A 25,749-nucleotide genomic window follows, 5' to 3' on the forward strand; every position below is an offset into this window, starting at 1 on the left:
GAAAAATGGGGCATTGCGTACTGAACTTGCTTCAGACAGTTCCACCCTGCAGCTTTTGGAATAGTCGGTTAAATCTTAATCGCATCCACCTAATTAAACATCTTTAGTTTACGAGATGCTGCTGTGTTGTGTTTATCAAAACAAAATAATTAGTATTCTTAAAGTATACAGGTGTCCAAAAGTTAAGTCACGACGTTTTTTAAATGTAATTGATAGGTGAAATAAGTTTCACCTATCAGTTAGGTGAATTAATTGATAGGTAAAATTCAATTTAAGTTAAATGAATTTAAATCGATTTAAATGAATTGAATTATTTTTATTTTTCTGTGATTAATAGAAGTGAAAAGTAAATTTAGATATTTCTTCTTATCAATTCATTTTAGCTTCATGGAACACTGTAGTTATGGGTTCTCTGAACTTAGCCTTTCAGTCTAAATGTATAACATTTATTACTTATGCAATTGCTTCCACAACTGTTGCAAATTGGATGATCGTGGACCTCAACCCTGAAGAGCTCGTTCAACCTCATTAGTATTCTTAAAGTGCTCAGTTGGGTTAAGATCTATGACTCGAAAGGCCGCAATAGTAGGCTGAATTCACTCTCACGTTCCTGGAACCAGTTCTCCACAATTACGGTTGTGTGATGGCTCATTATTCTGTTCGCTAATTGGATACACTGCGACGACAAAGGTACGCACCTGGTTAGAAACAATTTCCAGATAACCTATGATATCAAAATATTACTGCACTGGCATCAGGGACACAAGTGTGCACCACGAAAACAGTCCCTATAACAGTACGCTGCCATCACCAGCCTGCATTGCTGACATCCGACCAGATTGGTCCCTGGAGCCATGTTGTTTTCAACATATTCTGTCCTGCCGTCATCGTGAAATAACAGGAACAAGAATTCGTCAGAAAAGGAAATATTTTTCCAATCGGCCACTGTTCAGTATTGGTGTTCCTGAACATCCTGCTGTAATCATGTCTTCTTGTTTATTTCTGACCCGGGTGGAACTGGTTAATTCGTTAGCTGAAATACCCCATCCGTGACAAGGTACGATAAGCTGTGCGTCCTGAAATTCCTCTTTCGTTACAACCAACTTCTGTACTCGGTTGTTATTTAACTGACTGTAGTCTTCCTGTTACTCTGAATAAGTAGTTGTTGTAGTAAAATTGTATGATCATTAGCAACTAAGGCCATGTTGATCCATGTATATTGTCTTCAAATTTCGCGTGCTCTGAGGTTGATTTTCTGTTTGATGGACGAAGACCCATGGAGTCTATCGATGGTTTATTGAACACTTGCTAGTAGAGATAAGGACATCATAATCCCATTATACAAGGCTATTATTAGACCGTACTTGGAATACTGTGTTCAAGTATGGAGACTGCGCCTAACGAAAGACATTGTTCTTCTTGAACGGGTCCAAAGACGGGTAATTCGGCAGGAGAAATCGACAAAAGGGCGTCCATATGAGGAAAGACTACGAATACGTGGGTGGGTTGCAGGGCTTGGAAACTAGGCACGTTAGAGGAGATTTGATTGAGGTGTTTAAGGCTCTGAGAGGAATAAATAAAATGAAAGAGGACGAAATTTTCACGGTTCAGGTTGAGGCTGACACTGTGAGGAAATTCAAAAGTCAGCTGGAGGGGAGGAGGAAAACGCGTAGGTTGTCTATTTTGTTTTTTTATTTTATTATTATTTTACTTTTCTTTTTTTTTTTTTTGGCCTGAGGCTTCCTTGCTGTTCTGTGGATTTCTTCTTCTCGAAATACTCTCCCATGAACTGTACACACTTTCGCCACGCATTAAATGCTTCTTGCAAGCCATTTTTCGAAAGAGTGCCAAGTTCTTCTGTTGTGGCTCTGCGAGCATCGTTGTGTCGAAGCGAAACGCTTGCCTTTCAGAGGTTTCTTCAGACGTGGAAACAGGAAAAAATCACGCGGGGCTAAGTCCGTTTATTAAGGGGGATATGGCAGACCCTTAGCACCTATGGAAGTGATTGCTGACCGCACAATATTAGCTGTGTGGAGCCTGGCATTGTCTTGATGGAGAAACTTGCGGAATGTTCGGCCACACCGGAATATGGTCGCCCTACCAAGACATCATAACTATACGCTTCATTCTTCTCTTTAACTGCTTGGTAGCCGTTGTTGTATAATAAAATTCATGTAGACTTGGCCAGGACGACACATGGCAAAAAGAAGACTCAATCGGGTTGATGCCAAAATCACACGAAGAAAGGAAAAACAATATATAGTCAACGGTGGTAACGACGTTAATCAATAAGTTTTGTTCGAGGTAGGAAACTATATCAAAAGAGAATACAATTGAGTTATAAGGCAGATATTCTGATAGTGTGGAAGCTGGTTAGCTGGCGCCGTCTGTTAAAGACTGAAAAGTTTCTTTATTTGCAATTAAATCCTGTACATTTCCAGGAGCAAAATGATGAGATGTAGTTGAGATTTCTTGCCGAAATTCTTGGTAAATTGGGCAAGAATAAATTGCGTGTTGCCAGTCCTCTATACCACTGCATAAGCAAGAATCTTTGGAGGTGAGATTAAACTGTAGGGCCTTTGCAACGATCCGTGTCCAGTTATTAAGTATGATCTGAAGAGACTGGGGAAGAACCATTTCTGTACAATATTAGAACAGGTAAATGAAATGTCAGGCATAAACGACTTAGTAACAATACCTTTGTAGACAAGGGCCACCTGGATAGGATATCCAACAGTTGGTGCGAAGATTGCATCATTTCTCTTTTTTCTTTCTTTGGATCAACAAGTGGATCGACAGCAATATTTCCTAACATAACAGCAGAGGCCTTTATAAATAGCTAAATAGCATGAAGGTTAGCAGGTAAAGTCATCACCATAAGCTTATTTATATTTGTCAGCTCATCATTGAGTCCAATCATTTAGGACTAAGATTAGAGTGTATTTAAATGTAGTTTCAACTCTGAGCATGTAGTTTCATGTGAAACAATGCATCTTCACAGTCCCGGCTTTGTGTAAAGCCGTATTGAAGGGATGAAATTAAATTGGCCTCCTCAAGCAGCGAATTAATTCTGAAACTGATTAAACTTCAAGTAGTTTGCCTAAGTCTGAAAGCAAGGCAATTGGCCTGTAAGGTTTTGGGTTGTGCCGAGATTTTCCTGGTCTTGGTAAAATTATTAGCAAAGCCAACTTCCAGATAACAGGAGAGGTACTAAATTCTAAGCATTTATTAAAGAAGAAGAGCATGTGATTTGGTTGTAGTTCATAGAAACGAAAAGTACATTGAAGTATATCTAGTCCAGATCATTTGTCCTTTTTCCTTGAACAAAATGTAGATTTTAATTCTTCCGATGAGAAAGGCAACGTTCAAGTGAGGGCAAAATATGATTCATTTAAATTTCTGATTTCAGCCTGCACAGGGGAGTCAAGAGTTGGATAATCCTGCAGGAAGAGTCTATCTAATATTTTATTGACCGTACTCTTCCACTTTAAGGTATTTGTTATTCGTGTATTAAGGATATCTCGTGGATTTAAATCAAACCCCATGAATCCTCATTACCAGCAGTTTTTACTAAATTTTGCCAGGATTCCAACTTATTCTTTAAAAATTGATTTTTCGTATAGTTTCTTAGTATTTTTAAATTCTTTGTGAAATCTTGAGCATTTTAATGGTAAGATATTGTTGTTTCTTCGTGATTTTTGAAACATTTTTCAAGCTCGATAAATTTTACGTCTTAGTAGTGTGAGTTTCTGTGACCACCAAGGTATGGTTTTGGTGGTCAAGAACCTCGTTGATCTGGAAATGGCTTTCTGAACTGTCTTTTGAATGAGAAGGGGGAAAAGACCAGGATTAGAATCTCATCAATGAGTTGAGGAAATTTTATGAGCCGTTTTTTTTTTTTTTTTTTCAGGCAAGGACAGAAAAGTTTTTTTCTTCCAACAACTGAAGATTGAGTTGTTCTCGGGAAACCCTAATATACCAATTTTTTTCATCCTTATATATCTGCCCACTTCTTTGTATCGCATAGTACGAACGCACATGGTACGAAAACAAATTCATTAATTTAATAAAATTTTAAGTTTATTCTTTTCTACGCATTTAATAAAATTTTAAATATTAGTTTTAAGGGTGTCAAACTCAGAAGTATTCGTCGAATTAGTGAGCTCTATGAAGTTCCCTGGGAGGGAATATTGCAGTAGCATGCCAATGGCATTACTAAGAAAAATATATTAAATATTTTTCCTTGGAACTATCTCTTGACCCATCAACATTTATGTCGTATATGTTATTTACAACACACACATAAGTGGTTGTTGTTGGGTTTTAGGCACAACATCAGCGACTTATATGTGGTCGATTTTTCTGCATGAAAAACACAATTTCCAAGAGATAAAACCACGCTGCCCTCCTGAGACCGAATAACTCGCCCTCGTTGTTAAAAAGTAATATAAAAATTCCTCGCGTCATTAACAGGATTCGAACTCAGGTCTTTCCCACCCGGTATGGGGAATTATACCAACTGTGCACCAGCAGATGGAAGTTTGTCGGAACAAACTTCCATCTGCTGTTGTGGAAGTGGGTAGTTTGAATAAATTTATGGAAGGATTAGACAAATTATTAGAGCGATGGACAAATTATGGTTAGTTGAATTATAATGCCACTACTAATATTCATAAAGTTAGATGAGGAATGCTGTATAATGTTTACATGTGGTACGTAAAACTTGAATCAAAAAAAAATATTAAACCTTGTTTTTTGTGGATGCTAAATAAAGCGTTCCAGTTATAAATATTTTCCTGTTCAAGAACTGATTGAGGGCGACATGAGTCATTGACCCACTTAGCCAGCATTATTAACTGGTACAATTCGCACGATACCTTTTTCTTTTGGTGATTTTAGCCGGCTGACTCGGTTAAGAGAGACTCGGATAATCGGGGTCCTACTATATTTAGTGTATAGAAATAAACAAGGGCAAGATGATAGCGAGGATACAGTTATAATAAAGAGCAAAGACAGTGAAACTAAAGCCTTATTGATATCACGGATATAAGAGGTACAAAAGCGAAGAGCCTTTTTGTTTAAGACAAAAGAAAAGAACAGTTCGTACAAACAAAGAGGTAGGGGAAAAATCAATACAGCAAATCGACTTGATTTTTCCTTATTATGGTCCTGATATAGCGTTTCATCACACAATAACGGTTTGCATCTCGCTTTTGGAAATAAAATGGTGTTTAGCTTCCTTTGTGCCCTAAAATCTCTAAAAGAAACATCTAATACCTTCTGCAGTTTAAACAAATGCACCCTGGAAAATATTCTTTAAGTTTAGAGAATTAAGAAAAACCCGAGTACCCGGAGAGAAATCTTATTTTTAGACGGGCTCAATTAGTAAGCCGCTATCCACTCAGTCCGTTTCGAAAAATACATCGTTATCTAACGCTATAAAATAAATCTCCAGGTTTACAACAGCGACTAATGACCCTAGCCCATTATTTTTATTTGTCCCTTCCAGCAAATGGTTGCCAGTAACGTTGGCAATCACTAGGGTTACCTCTTAATGAGATCACGAAGCCATTTGCTTCCAATGACAATAATAAGTATCTTCAGTTTATCATGTTACCTAGAGAATGGGATGAAACAATTTGCTATATTTACTACTTAATCTGCTGACATTTACGTGCCTTTTTTACGAGGATGGGCTCAATGAGGAATATTAGTTTTGTTTTAAGTTTATTATCACCTTCTGTGTGATAAAAGTACGGGAACCGTACAAAATCCAATTTCGTATCTTCTGCCTTAGTAGTAAAATCAGTGGCTTAGATGGTTGCGTGATAACTGGGACCAGCGAAGAATAATCATCAGAATTTGGGAGAGTTTTTCCTGTCCTTTCTTATCTTCTCTTAAGTAGCCATTTCTTAAGAATTCTTATGTACAGAAGCATCTGTGTCTACCACCTGGAAGTTATTTGAAGTCTTCATTGAACACAACTGACGTGTCTGCAGCCATTTATAAAATTACTTTCATATTTTATAAGTGTCATGAGGATGACAGAACTCAATTACACTTGAGAAATCTGGAATATTTTATTAAATTTTGTTTTCTTACCCATTCTTAGTGCAGGCATAGGGGGATCAGTGACACATGAAATATGGACTTTATCGATCTGGCGATATATGCGAGAGACGCCAAGCCATCATTCATAAAAGAATCATTGAAATGTAACTCCTCCTCTACAAAAAATTCGAAATCCAGAATACTGACAAAAGGATTTATAATCTAAACTTAATAAAAGCTTTAATATCATCTACACTACTGTTCGGGGAATTCTTTAGGGGACATCTTTCCGTCTGTTTGTCTGCAGCCCTCGAATTACTGCGTGCAGTTAAGAATAGAATCTCATCCACCCTCCCTCTCCTCATTCCTTCATTGAGCTGAAGTTTCGCAGGTCGGTAACCATCAAGAATAAGATCTGCGAAATCAGTGAACATTTGTCGTTCACGTGGATGAACGCGTTTTTGAAAGGAACTACTTGGAAATTAATATTAGTGACTGTTCAGTGCCACTCATCCTTTCTATCGATTAGTTGAACTGTCGGCCGAAATGCGCCCTCAGAAAACGTGCATAAAGTGCAGCGAACCGTACGAGGAGACATAATTACTTGCGACTTGTCCCTCTGAGTTAAGTCTCGGTTAGAGCTAATACTGTGTTTGAGAAGATATTTCTGGAATTTTAATACAAAACTGGACCGGGGATCTTGTCTTCAATGAGTGGCATTCAAATAATGGCGGTTGATTCAAAAATTTCGTTATCGAGTTGTTATACAGATAGAACAATGTACATTAGAATTATTAAGTAGTTAATGATTCTACTAATGTACATTATTCTAATGGTTAATATTGTTTTTCTTTATTTATCTTGAGAATCTGAAGGCAAAAGTCTTTTTGGAATGAGAGCGAGCTGGTAAAAAGGTCATCAAAATATTTTAAATACTTAATACTTCTCGATATCCACTTCAATTCTTGATTTGTTTTTCATCAGCACGGAAATCATCTTTTATCTTTTAATTAATACCATTTGTAAGAGATCATAGGTTAAAGAACAAGTTTTATATTGCTTTATGTACTCCTTTTCAGCTGGAAACCCGCGACTTTCTCTTTAGAATTTGAGAAGGGTATTTTGCTGATGGATATAATCCTATCTGGGAGTCCTTTGGGTCGTAAAAAGATCTGTTTATACTTTTTCCAGTCCACCCGACTCTTGAGAATCATTGCTTGGTATTTGACAGCCCAGAACAAAGTTTCTTGAATGAGATGTTAATGGTCCTTTCTCGTTGCAGGAAATATTAACATTTCTTGTTTTTTTTGCCAGATTTTCAGATGTGGGAGTTTCAGTGTGCCGAATATCATTCATTTGACGTCAGATGAAATTTTTAATTGCAAGTGAACTGTTTTCAGGTTCACCCTAAAAGAGTAGATTCTTGGAGACTGAATAGAAGTCCTCATTTCCGAAACTCTTCCGGCGTTCTTTAGAAAATACATTCCATTGAAAATAGGCCAGCAGACATTAAAGAACTTGAACAGTGTCCAGACTTGCAAGTTTGAGTAAAAACGAAAATCCACACCTATAGAAACCTCTTTAAATAGTTTGTTTTGGCTTCTCAACAAGAAGAGCTAGCTCATCCCAAAAATTGTTCCAATAAATTTGATTTTAACAATTCTGACCTGGTAATTTCATTACTTATATTATTCTTAGATCCATTCTCTCATCAAACTGTTTAATATAATTTTAAAATATCTTACTTGTAATCCATGTCTTTCTGTTATGTTCATAAATACCTCATCAGCAAAGGACTGCCTCGCACCTTCTTGGATTTCACTGTAAACCCCACTGCGAACCAGAAGACAGAGAAAGCCAGACTTCTAGGTCATCTACAGCAAGCTTGGCAAGCCCGATGGAACGCATCAACAAAAGATATCGTCACCAAGAATATCCCAAACCGCCAACCTGGTTCCAGCCAGGTCTCTACACAACTCATTTGCTAACAGGCCATGGAGCGTTCAACGCAAAAGTAAATTACTTCGGAATCACGGATAACCCACTCTGCGTCTGCGAGGAAATCGAATCGTGGGACCACATCATGTATGAGTGTGCCAACTATGAAGATCTTCGCTGCAGAATAATAACAGCGACTACCTACTTCCCTAAAAACATGAAAGCCCATATTTTTGACACGCCCGAAGAGTACGGAGCCCTGACCAAATTTGCATCAGAACTATTCACGCGACGCAGAACATTAAACGCCATATATATGGAGCCAACAGACTGAATGCCAGCTAGGCCAATTGAACTTGGTGGGACCTCACCCCCAAGACAAACAAATAATCATGACTGTCACAATGACATGGCTACTGGATGGAACCAGCCACCAAAGAGAGAATACCAACCAATGACTCTGACCTCGTGAAATTGAGATACTCATTGGATGGGGCTTATCCCAAGAGACAACGAGGGAGTAACACCGGAAATGCCAGTAATCCATCCTGAGATAAAACTTGCCTCACACTGAAACGGACGCTGGACAGGGGCCTAACCACCCCATGAGACACAGCCATACTTGCGACGAACCCTATGAGACTCAAACACCGGACTTTACAATTACGAACTGGACCTCAAACACTTGACAACTAAATACTGGACTCTGATCACGATTGTGACTGCAGAACCAGCGTCTGACGATCTGGACTAAGCACCTGACCTGGCCCACTTTTCTCCCTACCCCGGTGTAGGGAGGGGAGGAGATGGGGACCTTCTCTTTCGTCCCCATTATTCTGACTTTCCCCCCAGCGTTCAGTCTTCCCCCACTCTGTACACCAGCGCACCCCCCACACAATGGAAATTAGCATCAAAATTCAAACCGGTATTTTTTTTTTTTTTTCCATAGGCCCTAGCCACTGAAATCTCAGGAAATTAGGTGGCAGGGCCTGCAAGAGTAAAAATTTCAAATTACTGGGTACCTAGTCTGCCTCCACGAGGCCAGGTGTGGGCAACGTTGGGCCCCAGCAGGGGTCCAGCGGCTAACTGGCCAGAAGAACAACGATACTACATAACACTATACTTTTACAAAATCCATACGCTTTTAAATCTCTGGCCTTTCCAGTGAACTGTTACACCCACAATGAAAGCCACGCGGAGATGGGGGAAACCCCTGGTACCGTTTGACATCAATATACTTAACACTTTACACTTCATTTAAAGATATAAACTTTCCTTTGGAGGAATATGTCAAAGAGAACTTGAGGACAACATTGGAAGCAACATACCAAGTTGTTCGAATAGAGACGAATAGAATATATGCTATAGGACTTTGTGGTCACTCTTTTATTAGGCTGTTAGACTGATATATGCATATATGAGGACTTGTTCATTGTGTTAGAATACTTCAAATTTCATAATTGGAACAACAACAAGAACGTTGTTGTTCCAATTTTCTGTTTACTAGACGAGAAACCCGAGTTTCCGGGAGGAAAAACCATACTACCCTCAGCTGAGACCGACTAACTGAGCCACGATGTGATTAGGCCCATAAAAATTCCCATCAACGTTATTCTAACTCAGGTCTTTTCTACCCAATTTGGGGAGGACGGCGATTCTACCAACTGTGCTACCCACGAGGGCTGGCAAGAACAATAATATTATTATATCACCTGTAAATAAATTGTAAACCTTCTACACTTCTATTCAAGGGAATGGATCCAAATAGTTTGCTAAAAAAAATGACCTTCCACAATCTTTAGTAAGCAAATGACTGCTTAAAGCCACGAATTTCTGATTGCCATTGTATACTTAATTTAGAGCGGCCATACAAACCTGTTAAGTATTATTATAGAACAGTATTTGATTAATATATTATTCTTATTATTATTTAATGTGTTTTAGCAATATTTTCTAGATCTAATGCTTTTTTTTTATGAAAAAAAGAACTACATAAATTTCTCAGCAATGGCACATGTTATTGCAGAATAGGCAAAGCAAAATACTGATAGGATTTCTTTCTTTCTTTCTTTTAGGAAATGAGAAAAGGATGACGCATGTTCTTTCGAGGGATTCGCCGCTCTAAATCATCCAGAAGAAAGAGACAAGCCCGCATCAAGATGTAGTTTCGCTAACACTGGACTTATGGAACACATCGCAGTGTTGTCGAGGTGGAGTTTGCCTACTCCACAGTGGGGACCCACCCTCATGCCGACAAATGTATCGCCAACTTGGGAGCCACACACTCCACTGGTGGTCGATCAAGAAAAATCGTTCGTTCCTCAACTGACTGTCTCTTTCCACATCGTAAACGGAACAACCTTCACAATAAACGACACCGTCGGAGTGCAGAAGGAGAAGGAACGGCCGTATTCAACCCCCGAAGTGATTCTGATCGCCATAGTAGCAGGTATATTAAGTATCATGACAGTTGTGGGAAACATAATGGTGATGATCTCGTTCAAGTTAGACAAACAACTTCAGACCATCAGCAACTATTTCTTGCTGAGCTTAGCCATTGCTGACTTCTCCATCGGCCTCATCTCGATGCCTCTTTTCACCATGTACACGCTGTACGCTGAATGGCCTTTAGGGCCCCTCATCTGTGACACTTGGTTGGCGATCGATTATCTCAACAGCAACGCATCCGTGCTAAATCTTCTGATCATCAGTTTCGACAGATACTTTTCCGTAACTCGACCTTTGACCTATCGAGCAAGACGAACTACAAGGAGGGCGGCGGTTATGATCGCGAGTGCCTGGCTCATATCGTTGGTGCTGTGGCCTCCATGGATCTACTCGTGGCCGTACATCGAAGGGAAACGAGAGGTCCCCGAGGAGGAGTGTTACATCCAGTTTCTGGAGACCAACTCCTACGTTACCTTCGGGACGGCTATTGCAGCGTTCTACGTTCCTGTGACTGTAATGTGCATCCTGTACTGGCGGATCTGGCGAGAGACGGAGAAGCGAAAAAAGGATCTCACGCATCTGCAAGCCGGAAAGAGAAACGGAAGCCGAAAGTCGACTTCCAGCGATGATCCGGTTCCCGAGCTCGATGAAAATAAGTTCCCGCGTATTATTTCGTGTGTAAACGATGAGACCACGGAAACCACCTATGTTCCGACGTCTTTGTGCGTGGAAACCTCTAAATACATATCACGGGAACAAAAAACGCGGCCCCAACAAGTAAAAGACATCCTCTTTGCATGGTGCAAGATCGACAAAGATGTGGACGGTCCAGAGGACGACAGCACGAGCCACGGTTCTCCCGGAGCGATAACTCCAGCTTCGGTAGAAACACCGATACAGTCCTCCAGGACAACGTCTATGATCTTTCGACCCGAACAGCTGGCACATCTCCAGACGCTAACAGCCACCATCAAACGACGCTCGGACCTAAGTGTAGCTGTGGTAGACCGAAATGGACAGATGAAGACGGACGAAGTCCCTTCAACGTCCTGCGCTCCAGCTGTCAAATCCAAGTCAAGTGACTCCATTTATACCATTATGATAAGACTTCCTACTCAAGTTTCGCCTGATGGTGAAGGGGAGTCTCAAGCGTCTATTAAGATGATCGTGGAAGAAGACGGATCGGAAATCGAAACAAGCATGCAGCAAATAAGGAGTTCGTCCAGCATGGGAGCGCTGGCGACCTCTCGACCAACGGACCTTAATCTCCCTCATAAAGGATCGTTAAGGAACATTGCCGATGCAGCTTTGGAACCAATTCGTCTACCCCTAAATGCAAAGCTGGTGCATAAACAAATCGTCAAACACAGAGCTCCCAAAAAGAAACGAAAGCAGCAAGAAAGGAAGCAGGAGAAGAAAGCCGCAAAGACACTCAGTGCGATTCTATTGGCTTTCATCATTACGTGGACTCCGTATAATGTGCTTGTGTTATTCAAAACCCTCTACAGATGCTTGGATGACGACTGCATCCCACAAGGCCTGTGGAACTTTGCGTATTATCTGTGTTACATCAATAGTACAGTAAACCCTTTGTGTTATGCACTTTGTAATGCGAATTTTAGAAGGACTTACATGCGAATCTTGTCTTGCAAATGGCACAACAAGAAAAGACATTTGACAAACCATGGATATTTTAGCTAAAGCATTTTGCTAGATACCTTCCTAATATATATACATACATACATAGATATACATTGTATTGTCCTAGAACGATATAAGTGTGTTGTATTTCAAATAAACTTCACACCGGCTTTCTTCTATTTATTATTTCGTGCTATGCATACACCGTAAAGTAGATTTAAGCTTTTACTAGCTCTCTGCGGTTCTCTTAGATCTCAGCTGCACTATGAACCCCGTTCTCGTCATCGGACCGATAATCGCCGTAGTAATCCAACGTGTAATTATTTGGATTTCTACAAGAACACACATTTTCCATTAGCTTTGGTCGCACAATAGGTCAGACGACCATAAATCCTCCGCTGCAGAAGGCAGATTCGATCCCCAAGCAGACTGTTTGTCACTTCCATCTCGGGCTAGTGACGCCATAAAATCGATATCGAAATGTTGGCGAAAAATAAGTTTTTCCACTCTGATCTTCAGCGCTCAACTCTGCTGAATCTGTTAACCACTCAGCTGAAGGCCTCAGTGATTTTTTCTGACAGGTTCTCTTAAGCTTCGATTATAGAAAAAAAACTTGCTCAATACGACGATTATTTTATTAAAACAAGATCCGCATTGCTCGCTCCAACCAGATGTTCTTTTATGCATTTCTGTCACCCATTTTATGACGTACGGATTTATTTTCAAGCGCTGTTATGAAGGGAATAATGACAGCGTTCATAAAACAAACGAAACATGAATTAAAACTCTAAAAGCGATCCCATTTTGCGCGAGTAATCAAATTTTCAAGTAACCAAAAGGCGAAGTAAAGAAGAATAACAAGCAACTGAACGGCTTCCGTGTAATAACTCTTTTTCATTTTCGTGTAAGGTCTTTGAAGAAGACTTAAAGGTATTTCAAATTATAATCCGTCTCCGCGCGCTAAAAGAGTGCCAACAAGAAGGATGGACTGCGCTGTTTTAAACCATTAATCTTATGTGTGGTGCTAGATTTTTTTCCTTAGTAGAGTTCTGTCAATGACATTGACAGAGATACTGAAACCTCGTGTACCGCAGAAACATTTTCTCTCGAATTTAATCTTCCAGCTACCGGAAAATGTCAGTTCCACGAGGCGCTGAGACATGCCGTTAGTACTTGTTTTCTTATTGTTGTTGGACTTGGTCACACTTCAGAGAAATCTGATAAGTTTTAAATTTTCTGGATACAAGAGTTTGTACGGAATGTGGAAAGACACTGGAAGTGACTATTTCACCTTCGCTGTTAACTGCGAATTGGAATCGATACTACTTAACTTAGGGTTGTCCCAAGCATGACAGGAAACAAATTACTTTTTTTATAAGTTATGGCTGTTGGATTTTAGGCGCATCAGGCGTATACATATGTCTGCAAAATGGCGTGTGTCCTTGGTCGATTTGCCTGTTTTCTGGACAAAAAACCCGAGTTTGTAGGAGAAAAACTACTACCCTCGCCTGAGATCAATTAACTCAATCACGTTGTGAAAGGCCCATGAAATTCCCGGAGTCACTGACTGGATTCGAACTGAGGTCCTATCCACTGTGATAACCGCGAGGGATTTTGATACCTCGCACAAGATAAACGTGCACTTTATGCATTACCACTGTTTTGGTGGTAGTAGCACCATCTTTTGCAAAATCACTGGATTGTTTTTAGCACAATAATCTTTGAAGATGTCACATTGCCACTATATTGTTGACTCAGTACATTTCTGTGTGGATAAGCCATTTACTTTGTTTGATAACCTTTTATGGCATTTTAATAAAGATTTTATTGCTAGATTAGTCACGATTCCTTTCAATGGCGGAAAAAATCTCAAGAATGGACTCTTTACTATTGAAAATATCAGCGATGAATCCTTCCAAAACGGCTTTCGAATCTTAATACTTTCAAAACTTGTCAGGCGGAAAGAGGAACGAAAATTGCAGAAATATTTAAATGAAAAATTAAATTATCTTTATTCTTGCTAAGCCAGGAATGTGTAGTATACACAACACTAGAACAATACTATTTATGATGCATCATAGCGACATTGTCCAGAAGTATTACATTTAGGTAAGTTTGATGTCGAATCATCAGTCGAATCACTAGCACGACTTTATTCCAAGGATCCGACCGTATTCAGATTAAAACAGTTGGTGTATTGGCTAGATGCAGTTTGGCAACGCTTTATTACAGCTGTATTGATGTGGTCATCGTATATTTTGGTGCATCATGGCCTTAGTTGCCCATGAACCATAAAAACCAAAACCAAACCAATCATCGTATATTTCACGTGACCCAAGAGGGGAACAAGGTAGATATAATCAACATCCTCCACACACAGGGTGGAAAAAGCCTGGATTCAAAACCAATCAATAATGGTAAGAAATTTTATGGCCTTTTTTCACAACCTGGTTGAGTTAGTCTCAGACGAGGGTTGACACCGCGTAGCCTCAGTTGCTTTGACATGAATATGATTAACACATACAATACATGTCATCATGTACCTCATGCGCAAAAGTCTTTTTCGGACTTAAAAGCTTTCTTAAAATGTGCACGACAATATATTTTCTCTCTTTTCCATGGTCCACAATCAACTTCATAAAAATAACGATAAATACTCCGGAATTCATCAAGAATAATAACGTATAACAGCAAATTTCTACTTCATACGAGTTAATATTGTCCTGCACCAACATAACTGGATCTGCAGAAAATCTGGGCAGCAAGACTCTAATACTGATAATTACAATTAAACTCCTCTTTCAGCGCGGTTTGCAGTTAATTGGTGTTATGTACTTAGCTTAATTACACTTAATTAAATCCAGTCATGAATGCAATAGAAAAACAAAGATCTAATCAGCCTTTCCAATCGGACTTAATTTCTGTTTTGCTTGTTGAAGTGCTTTAAATTCTCTTGGACCCGTGCTCTTTGAAGTCGTTAGTTTATCGTTAAGAATTGGCAATTTTTTAACAAGCTAAAGAGGTTATATGGCACTTATCCATAAAGATGGCTACAGCTTGCGCTGTCGACTACAACGCCCAACGCTCCCATTTTCCCATCATCACGAATTGCTTCAATGTTGCACTCAAATAACGAGCACGTTCCTAATGACAGAGATGTTAGCACGGTTAGTACAATCGCCCCACCTCAAGCGGATGGAAAAGATCTCAGTTTGAATCCCATAGATGATGTAAGGAATTTTTATTGGTCTTTTTCACAACGTGCCTGAGTTAATCGGTCTCAGGCGAGGGTAGCTTGGTTTTTCTCAGGCAACTTATTATTCCAGCAAACAGACCACCGAAAACACGCAGTTTACAGATATATAATGTACAACGCAATGTGGCCCAAGTTTCTTATGTGCCTAAGACCCTACAACAAAAATAAACAAACAATCCTAATGAGAGGTATGTCGTTTTTATTTAAATGCGTGCTTCTCTAACAGACGATGATCACTGTCTTAGAGATGCCAAAGTGGGGTCTGTTTGTGTGTGCATGTCTATCCATCTGTCTTTGTGTACCTATAATAACTTTTGTATTCACCGTACGATTCAAGCTAAGTTTATAACGCAAGTGATGGAGGGAGTATAAGCATAATCTGACAGGAATATTTTCATTTCGATCAGCCATCTTGAAGCAATATGGATACCACTCAGTCTGCATTCAAACAGGATTTTTTTTAGTTCGAGCTGTGATTTCTTTTACAATTATAATCCTCCAATTAAACTACAACACCTTTTGAACCAATGCAGTCTGCATTTGAAATTTTCACTCAAGGAAAACTTCAGCATTCAGTAAATATGGAGCAAACAAGGGTTATCCAAGCGGTAGCTCACATCAAGTCTGGGCCAGTTGCATGGGTTCTTAGGAATGTTTGCCTATTTTTCTGTCTTGCTACTCTTTCCCGAGTATGTTGGCCACATCGTGAAAAAAATACCATAAATCTTCCTTGATTCATTAACAGAATTCGAACTTAGGCACTTTCCGCGTGTTTTGGGTGGGGGTTTATTATAGCCACTGTGCTACGCGCAGTTACTGAACCCTTGAATTGAACGTCCTTATGCAGTAAACTTGTGCGCAAGAACATTCATGATTAAAACGTATTATAAAAATCACTATAGTGTTGTGGCTGCTCAACGCTTCTTCCTCCATTTCAACATACCGTAAGAATCCAGCCCCCTCCACTATAATGGATTTTTACGGTCCATTATATGTATTAAGAACTTTGAAGAAACAGGGTTTGCATTAAGAAGGAATCCTTCGAGTGAAAAAAGAAGTGCGCGAACGCCAGAAGTTGACCTTAAAGTTTTGCATAAAGATTGAAATTCGGATTCATACAAAATCCAGGGATTGCACGTCAACTTTTGACTCTTCTGGACGAGAATGAAAACTTCATCCACGATCTGTCTACGACTGATGGTGTACATGTTCATCTTTCGGGTTTTGTGAATAAACAAAGTTTTCAGTATTGGTCTGATGAAACCCATCGACTGTACCATCAACATTTACACAATGCCAAAGTATGGCATGCAATATCTTCCAGACATTGTAGATCTTTCTAGAAAGTTTCGATTATGTGGACATCTGTCCGCTATTTCCAATATAAAAATAAAAAAACTAGGAAAGGTTTCTCTAGGACAGTCAACGTATGTAATAATATAAGGGACAGCGTCTCTTCCTCCAAAGGATTTAATTATATTCAGAGCAAGGTCATGGTCGTCGCATTGGCCTTCCAAAGGAAGCGTCGGCCTCGTTCTTTCATCACATATCTACATTAACATTTCCGGCAAGCATCTTATTACCATACGCTTTATCATAGAGAAAAAGAACAAGTTTCTTGAAGTTTGTGCCAACATTTCTTATTTAAATATCATTCTACTTTTACTGACACTTCCTCATTCCTTTAAACAGGAAGCACTCTTCGCTTAAAGAAACTGAGGCGGAAATCATAAGCTCGCTGAATTTATTTCCATCAGTGGATTGCTAAATTTACTCGAGTACATCCAAAAGAATGATATATAACATTTTAATTCTGTAAAGAAGTGATTTCAGATTTTTTGAATCGCATTATCTTTATTAATATGACTAATAACGCCACCTAACGCTACTTAAGTATAATATTTAAATAATTATTTAAAGGGAAATTTTAATTTTGCAAGCTGCTTCAGCATATTAAAATTCAACAATTGATCAGACTCTAATGAAATATAGGCGAATTGTCTGCAATTTTTTTTACACAGTTTTAAAAAGGTTAAAGTTATACTGAACAATGTCACTTTATAAAATCCCTCTGCGCAGCCGCGTGAATCTTAAGAGATTTATAAATGAAGCCGATTTATTAATCTCAAGGACAAAAAGAAGTGTAAATAGGTTCATTAACTATAGATATTAAACTAATTCCAGGTGACGTCTTTCGTTCATAAAGTGAATCATTGAGCTGTTTAATGTGCAGCCTGCGTTAATATGAGAACTGTTTGGTAACTGGACTAGAAGTATGATGTGAAAAGGTTTCCCGCTAACTTCACTTATGACGGATTCTTTATTAGCATATATATGAGATGGGTGTCAGTCAAAGGATACGTTTAGGATTGTCAGTAGCAGCTCGGCGCCAGATGGTCACAATGTCCGAAAATGATAAATGTGGCAAGAAAACTTTTCACAATACACTCTCCAAACACGAACGCAAATGAACTACGGCCTGACACTTTTTCGGCAACTCAAGATTAATCGGACCTTCTATTTAGCATTTCAAAAAGAGATTCTATAGGCCTTGATATAAAAAAAACGTGAATATTGGAGGATCATGGTGAAGCGATATCTGCTAAGATGTCGAAGTGTTATTTAGACCAGTACATTAAAGCCAAGGAGAGGTCTAGATGATTGGTGGGAATTAGGCTGCCTTCGTGGTAGCGTCCATGTCAGCACGGCTTCGTGAATATTTCATGATCTTACTGAAGATATAGTAGTCGACTTAAACGTCAACCTGTCCAGATAAGTAAAGAATTCAAACGAGGTTACATCAAAGTCGTTACTTTCTGAAGTTAGTATTAGTATTAGTAACGGCCGTATGGTGCAAGAAAGCCTATGGCTTATGCTGCACCAGCCAAAAAAAAAAAAAAAAATCCGAACAAAACAATGATAAAAACAAAAATTAAATAAATAAATAAATAATAATAATTAATAAATAAATAAAAATAATAAAATGAAATTAAAAATTAAATAAAAAGGAAATTAATCCTATCATCATATGCGCTTCCCTTACCCAAAAGTACTATCCAGATGACCTTTGAATTTCCCCAAACTGTCGGCCTCTACCACCCATGAAGGCAACTTATTCCAGTAATTTATAACTCTCTGGCTAAAATAAAACTTCCTGCAGTCCAATCTAAACATTTCCCCGCGTAACTTGAATTTATGTCCCCTAGTTCTAGCATCATTTATAATCTTGAAAATTTCGTCCTCATTCATTTTACTGATGCCTCTCACAGCCTTAAACACCTCAATCAAATCTCCTCTAAGGTGTCTAGTTTCCAAACTCTGCAACCCACATATTCGAAGTCTTTCTTCATAAGGACGCCCTTTTGCCGATCTCACCAGGCGAGTTACCCTTCTTTGCACCCTTTCAAGAAGCTCGATGTCTTTCTTTAGGTGCGGTCTCCATACTTGAACACAGTATTCCAAGTGTGGTCTAACATAAGCCTTATATAATGGGATTATCACGTCCCTATCTCTACTTGCAAAAGTTCGATAGATCATCGATAGGACACAATGAGCCTTCCTTGCAACCTGTTTACAATGCTCAGAGAATTTCATGTCTGACCGTATCGTAACACCCAAGTCCCTTTCCTCCAGTACTGGGTTTAGTTGAACTCCACCAAGTGAATAAGTTATTTTGGGATTACTGTTTCCCAGGTGTAATACCTTACACTTTGTTGGATTAATTCTGAAGTTGAAGTGGAAGGAGAAGTGTTGGGGGGTTTCATTTTCAAAACTCCGATTATCATGTAGGATTTACTACATTTTCGTACGTATAACGAATACATTCAGAAAGTTTCCGGAAATGTATAAATCTCCCTTGAGATGGGAGAACGCGAAACATGTCACGTCATGTTCGATACGCTTATCTTGAGGTATATGTAAGTTCTGAAATGTTCAGAAATTGGGCTGTAGCTTACAGTCTCAGTTAATATTCGCGTGGGCAAGATGACAGAGTCCCATCTCAACTTAAAAAATTAACAGGCAATGCGTTTGATGGGACTCGTGGGTTTCGCAGTTGGTAGAAACGCCGTCCTCCCCACACCGGGTGGAAAAGACCACAGTTTGAATCCTGTCAGTGAGGTGGGGAATTTTTATGGGCCTTTTTCACAATATGTCTGAGTTAGTCGATCATAGCCGAGGGTATCATGGTTTTTCTTCCTGGAAACTTGGGTTTTCGTCCAGCAAACAGAAAATATATACAGCGCAAAATGGCCTTTATCGCCAATGCGCCTATAACACTACAGACATTTCATGGAACTCTTTTTTTTTTTTTTTCTTTTTTAAAGGCCTTTCCCTCTGTACATTGAGATAACGGAAACTTCGAATTCATGCCAAAAAAACTAGTGTTTCAACGATGGTGAGGAGCCTAGCTGCTAAAGACAGGACATTGTACAATAGTAGTACAATGTCCTGTTTTATTGAGAATAGGTTATTGCCAATAAGAATTTGTTGTTGTGCTACGGTTCTAGGCACTGGACAAATATTTTCTCTGTACCGGCAACAAACAGTTTTCCATAGCACAACATTCACTTCTGTTATTTTATTTTGATTTTATTCCCTAAGCTTTTCTTAGTTCCTGGGTAAGGTATCCTACTGTGGCTTCTTCTTGTAATCAAAATCGATTAAAGTTATGTGTTTTCCTTGCTGTTTGTACGTAATGCCATTACTCTAGCAGACGAATGAAGATTTATTTCACCATTGAATTTAAACCTCCAAGCGGGGTCTTTCAAAGCTACCATTACTAGGGTGTTGTGTCACTTCTGATATTTTGCTCACTTAGCGAGCACATTCCACTGTCTTGCCCGTCTTTTTACTTCCATCAATCCTCATTAGATGCTTTAAACTAAATCCTGTTCAACTTTCTTTCGATATTTGAAACTCATGCTTCTTTACAGAGACAGTAAGCCTAGTTCGCATTTTATTAGCGATGCAGAAATCTTTAATTTTTAACTTTTACTCATGGATTTCTTCCAGAAAGGCATCGTGTATATATTTCTCATACTTCAATAAAAAAAAAAAATTGAATTCATGTACATAAGTATGTACGCAATACAGTGTATACTTCAATTGAAATTAAAATAATTGATAAGGTTTAAGACAACCTTTTGCCACAGCAAGAATGTATTGATCCGTTATGAAATACTTAACTTTGTAATACTGAACAGGAGTTTGTGTCCAATTGCCACTTCGTTTGTGGAAGAAAAATAGGTTGTCCATGCCATGATTAGACATTCTATTTCATTCCCTAGACGAAAAAGAAGAAGAATCATGTTTTGTACCCTTCTCCTTGTACGGGATGGAGCATTATCGTTCTGGAACATGGGGAATCCATTTCCATAGAACTACAGTGGAATTATTCCAGATGTCAGGGTACAACTCGGTAGCAATGTCTTTCAGCAATACAACCAACGGCCCGAATCCGAACCACGAGAAGTGGCTCACACCATAACTCCAAACTCGCTGTGGGCAGTGTGATGGATGATATTCTCAAGGCATTCGCTACACCAGAACTCGGCCGTCTGATATGAAGATTGTAACGAGGCTCTGCAAGATCTATTTCTGTTCCATGGTCCTTCATGTTTCTAGGAAATAATCACAGGAAATGGTTCTTTCCTAGAACCATTGTGTTGCCACTATTTTTCCTTATATTATTTACTCTTTTTCTTGTTTTGAATGTATGGATGCCTACATTTATAATATAAAATATAAAAAATTATCGTTATTAGGCTTAAATGATTTCATTTCTAAATTTATTTCGCTGTTTGTGCCTCTGCTCAAATACAAATAGTTTCCTCAGTAAATAAAAGCGAAGACTGTTATAATCTGACAACATGTAATTAGTTAAACAGAACTGCAATAATTTTTTGGAATTTATAGTTTTTTAAGACTCTTATTCTTCACAGAAGGTAAGAGGCTCCCAATGGTTACACCGTTTTGTCAAAATGGTTATATTTCTTCGTGAATTATCGGTACTCATTCGAATGGACATATTTTTAAAAAATAATGTTGGAATGGAGATTTTTTTTTTTTTCTTTTTCCTTTTCATCACGAATGCTTGCAAGTGTTTCAAAGAAAAACTGTTTCTGTCACTGATTATTTTAAGAAATCACGCAAAAGCAAAACAATTTATTTTGATGTCCTCAGGGAATGTTCTCAGAAATAATGATGTAAACATTCGAAAACTTTTAAGCGACCACACTGAACCCAGAAGGTCGCGTAAATCTCAGTAAAGAAGAAAGGAAATTTAAAAGAAAAGATACGTATTGACGTTTGACTTGAATTTTCTGGAAATACAAAGGGAGGGAGGCAATTCCAGAATACTGAAGTTGAAGTGATAAATGAGGAAGGAAGAAAAGTTTGTTCTGTGAGTTTGTAGTTGGACGGTAAAAGGACGCTGACTGGTTGCAGCACGTGTTCGGACTGGTTCAGAAGAGAGAGCGGGAATTATAGAAGCCAATTCAAAAGAAGAGTGCCCATGGAAGTATCTGTAGAAGAGGCATGTAGCAGAAACAGTACGTCTATGAGACAGCGAGTGGAGAGACTCTGTTAGAGAGGAGTCATTAATTAACCTAACTGCCCTCTTCTGAATGGATTCTAGAAGCCTGAGAGGGGTTTTGGAGACACTGCCCCAGGTGTGGGAACAATATTCCATGGTAGCAAGCAAAATAATCCAGAGAACGAAAGAGAAAACCAATTTTTTAGATGCAGAAGAAGCAATATTTGTGATGCGCTTATTCCCAGACAGATTAGAAGTCATGGTAATCCCCAACAGGGATATGTGATCTTGTTTAGAAATATGAGTGTCATTGAAGATAAGCATAGGAGCAGAAGAATCCTTTTTGCGAGATATAAGACAAGACTGAGTTTTAGAAGGATTGAAATCAACTACGTCACCTTTGTCCCATTGGAGAATTACCTAGAGATCAGCATTTAAGGAATTGATAATGGATATTCGGGAAGTTGAAGCTGTTTGTGTAGGATAAGGTTTCTCAAACTGGAAGATGATATGCAAGGTGGTGCTATCATCAACAAAACTTTGGACAGGATTTTCGATTAATGGGAGAAAGAATTGAACCTTGGGGAGCAACTGCATTATATATAGAAATAGAGAGCCGTTTACCATCACCCGTAGCGAGCGGCCAGAGAGAAAACTGGATACCCAATTACAAAACACAGTTGGAAAATAAGACAGAAGCTTATTTAGAAGACCTTTACGCCAAACACGAACAAAAGGCTTTGAAATATCATGATCAACTTTTCCATTGAATTTGTCCGTAGAGGGATAACATAAAAACATCAGATAACATAGTAAAAACATCAGCGTATCGATATTCACGGAATCCATACTGCGATAATTGATCAGATGGAAGGTTTCTAGATAGTTTAAGAGTTGGCAGTTGATTTCTCCATTACTTTAGAAAGAGTAGAAGTAGGTACAATGTGAGATAATTGGACGGGAGAGATTCGTCAACCTTTTCAGGAACTGGCTGGATATGAGCAAATTTCCAAACAGAAGGGAAAACACCTTTGGAATAAGAAAGCGAAAAAAGGTGACACAGAACAGTAGTAAGTTCAGGAGCACAGGTTTCAAGGACAAGTGGAGGAATGTCATCAGGACCCAGAGCATTCTTAGCATCAAGATTGTTCGAAATCCTTCTGGCATCCTTTTGACGTAAGACCACAGGAGGCATTGAATGGAGTGTACCGGAAATGATGGGAGGTACTTTACCAAGATCATAAATACACAAGTTAGAAGAAAAGCAGGCCACCTTTATCTTTGACTGAAGTGGCAATAGAACCATTTGGTTTTGATAGATGTGGGGATAGAGATGGGCAAAAGTTGCGGCCAATATCTCTTGTAAGAGACCAGAATGCTCGACTACCATTTGGACAAGAAGCAAATTTTCGACTCTTGGCCGGTTCGAAATCTAGTTTGAACTGATTGATAACTGATTTACAATTGTTGCGAGCTTTGGTGTAGGCAGAAAATGAACCTCGAGATTTGGATACAAGACAATTTCGATACTGTATGTGTTTTCTTATCTTAAACAGCTTTAGCACATTTATCGGAAATTTATGAATATTGTATATTAATATATTTGTATATGAATATTGTGTTAATATTTATAAACGTGTACTACAGCGTGAGAAAATTTGACATAAAATTTAATTCTTAAATATTTTTTTAAAAAAAGAAAAATAATGAAATTTTCGTGTTCCCTTGGTTACATAAATTTCGAAGCATCATCATTTTTGCGAGAGTAGTGTCCTCTTGCTGCTCCATATGGTCGGGCAGAGCCTCATTCAGGTCAACAGTTTAGTACCATCTCATGTTTATTGAAGAACAGAAGTTTTAGTTTAGTAGAAGGAACTTTTCTTTTTCATCAAAGATGTAAACACATCTTTTCTAGAACAACTTTGTGCTCTGATTTCGAATATATTCTTGGTTTTGTGAAAGCACGTGTAGTTTTCGTAATACAACTTCTGATAATATCAGTACAAGTTATTAAAACGATTTCATTACAAAACATAACCGACAATTACAATTTTATGTAATTTTTAATCAGCATTTTCTGAACACTAGCATTTTTATTACTTCTTCAGTTTGCATTTTATACACAGTTAAAATAATACGGTACACTATTGCGAAAGACATGCACAATTTAAAAATGTTGCGCAGATGATTTCCTTCATTACACTTTTCCTGAATGTTGCAACATCCAGCAGCAGTCTGCCAACAAACCTTCGTTCCAGAAACCTTGGTAGCGATGTTCCATGGACTCAATGTCTTCGTGTAATTGTTCCCGATGCTCGTTGTCCTGGTGGTGCCAAGGTTTCCGAGAAAAGCCTAAATGCGAATGGAAGCAGTAATTTCAGTAATATACGACATCTCATTTCTTTATATGCATCGAGCAGTTTCTGAACTGTATTTTGTATTTTGGAGACCTATGATTACTCAAAAAGTTTTCCCAAAGTCATTTGAAAGCCTGCCATGCATTTACGTTTATTGCATTGGAGCATTTTCAAAGTTTTCATCCTGCAGAATCTCTCTGATTACAGGTGGCACAAACATTCTCTGTTCCACTTTCGCAGCGCTGATCTTTGGAGCTTTCTCACCTTAGTAATGAAATCCTCTCTACTTCATCTCATCCATTGCCTTCACAGAGCTCTTCGTTAGGCCAAGTTTAATGTGGAGAGGTGAAAACAAAATCTTCACTGCATCCACTAATGAAACTTCTGCACATTACTCTTTCCGGGCTCGTATGTGCCTTCCTTGAAGCCAGTCGCGACTAACGTAATGGTCTGCGGTAGAATGGCTATCTGACGAGTATAGGAAAGAACAATATTTTGTGAATCCTCCTTGCATGCCCATTGACATACCAATGGGACATACCGAATTGTTTCCAGTAGTGTTGTCATGTTTATAGTATGTCTCTTTTAAATGAACAGAATGGGGAATGGGATGGATGGCTTCATGTTCCTATTATGCAAGAAAATTTAAAATTTCAAACTTCACTGTGAAGACCGTGGAGCGAACCGTTCCCTCGAACTAACGTCTCCAAAATTCAGAGACGTTTGTTAGAGAAATCATTCATTAGTGAATCGCTTTGGCCTTCTTTTGAACGAAGTATTTCTGCTTGAGTCTCCTGGTGTGATGTTGGGCTTTACTTTTGGTGCGGGTTGCATCTCTAATGAGGTCATTCAAATCATCTTGGGTAAGCAGTTTTCGTTGGGCATGCACTCATGATCAATTGAAGTTTTCAGGTCTCCGACAATCGCGCCTTTATTATATTCCATTTAGATTTCTAAAGAATTTAGTCCATACTGTAGAGGTACCGGAATTAGCATACTGTCATCGTGAGGATATTGTCTCATCGCTGAATCCAGACTCGGATTAACAATCTTTTGCTTATTCTTCACTGAGAATCCAGTTACTTCTCATTACAAAAGTAACAATCACCACTTGGGTGGCGCACTATGGTCATAGTTGCCGATGCGCCCAATAAATCCCGAAACAAACAAACAAACAAACAACACCACTTGGGTCCCGGTACCAAGTGATTTGTGACTGAGCGATACTTGTGCCTTTACTGGGATTATTCAAAGCGATTAAAGTGTTACCTTTAATTTACAGAGTTCATCTATCGTCCCCATCCTTCTACCTTTCCCTTCAGTCTTCAATCTCCCCCCCCCCCCAATATAACTAAACTGACTGAGTACGTCCCTAACATGCCACTAAATTTTAATCAACGCCTGAATTCAACAACGCTTTCTCGCCTTGCCACTGAAATCCTCGGTAATTAGGTGGTGGGGCCTGCCAGACTAATTAAATAATCTGGATGCCTGACCTGCCTCCTCGTGGAAAAGTGTGGGCC

At 38.8% G+C, this 25,749-nt stretch overlaps 1 protein-coding gene across 2 annotated transcripts in view; it reads left to right on the top strand.

The window, feature by feature from the left end:
* The window catches only part of LOC150081884 (muscarinic acetylcholine receptor DM1-like), a 105,748-nt gene extending 93,610 nt beyond the window's left edge, over nucleotides 1–12,138 (top strand). For both annotated transcript variants that reach the window (XM_090379795.1, XM_090379796.1), the window contains exon 2: nucleotides 10,065–12,138. In XM_090379795.1, the coding sequence (XP_090235921.1) occupies nucleotides 10,174–12,138 (1,965 nt within the window). In that variant the 5' untranslated portion in view covers nucleotides 10,065–10,173. The remainder of the gene's footprint in view (nucleotides 1–10,064) is intronic.
* The last annotated feature ends 13,611 nt before the right edge of the window (nucleotides 12,139–25,749 follow it).

This window comes from Mastigoproctus giganteus, chromosome 8, assembly GCF_048544385.1.
Source record: "Mastigoproctus giganteus isolate SK-2022 chromosome 8, ASM4854438v1, whole genome shotgun sequence".
Classification (NCBI taxonomy): Eukaryota; Metazoa; Arthropoda; class Arachnida; order Uropygi; family Thelyphonidae; genus Mastigoproctus; species Mastigoproctus giganteus.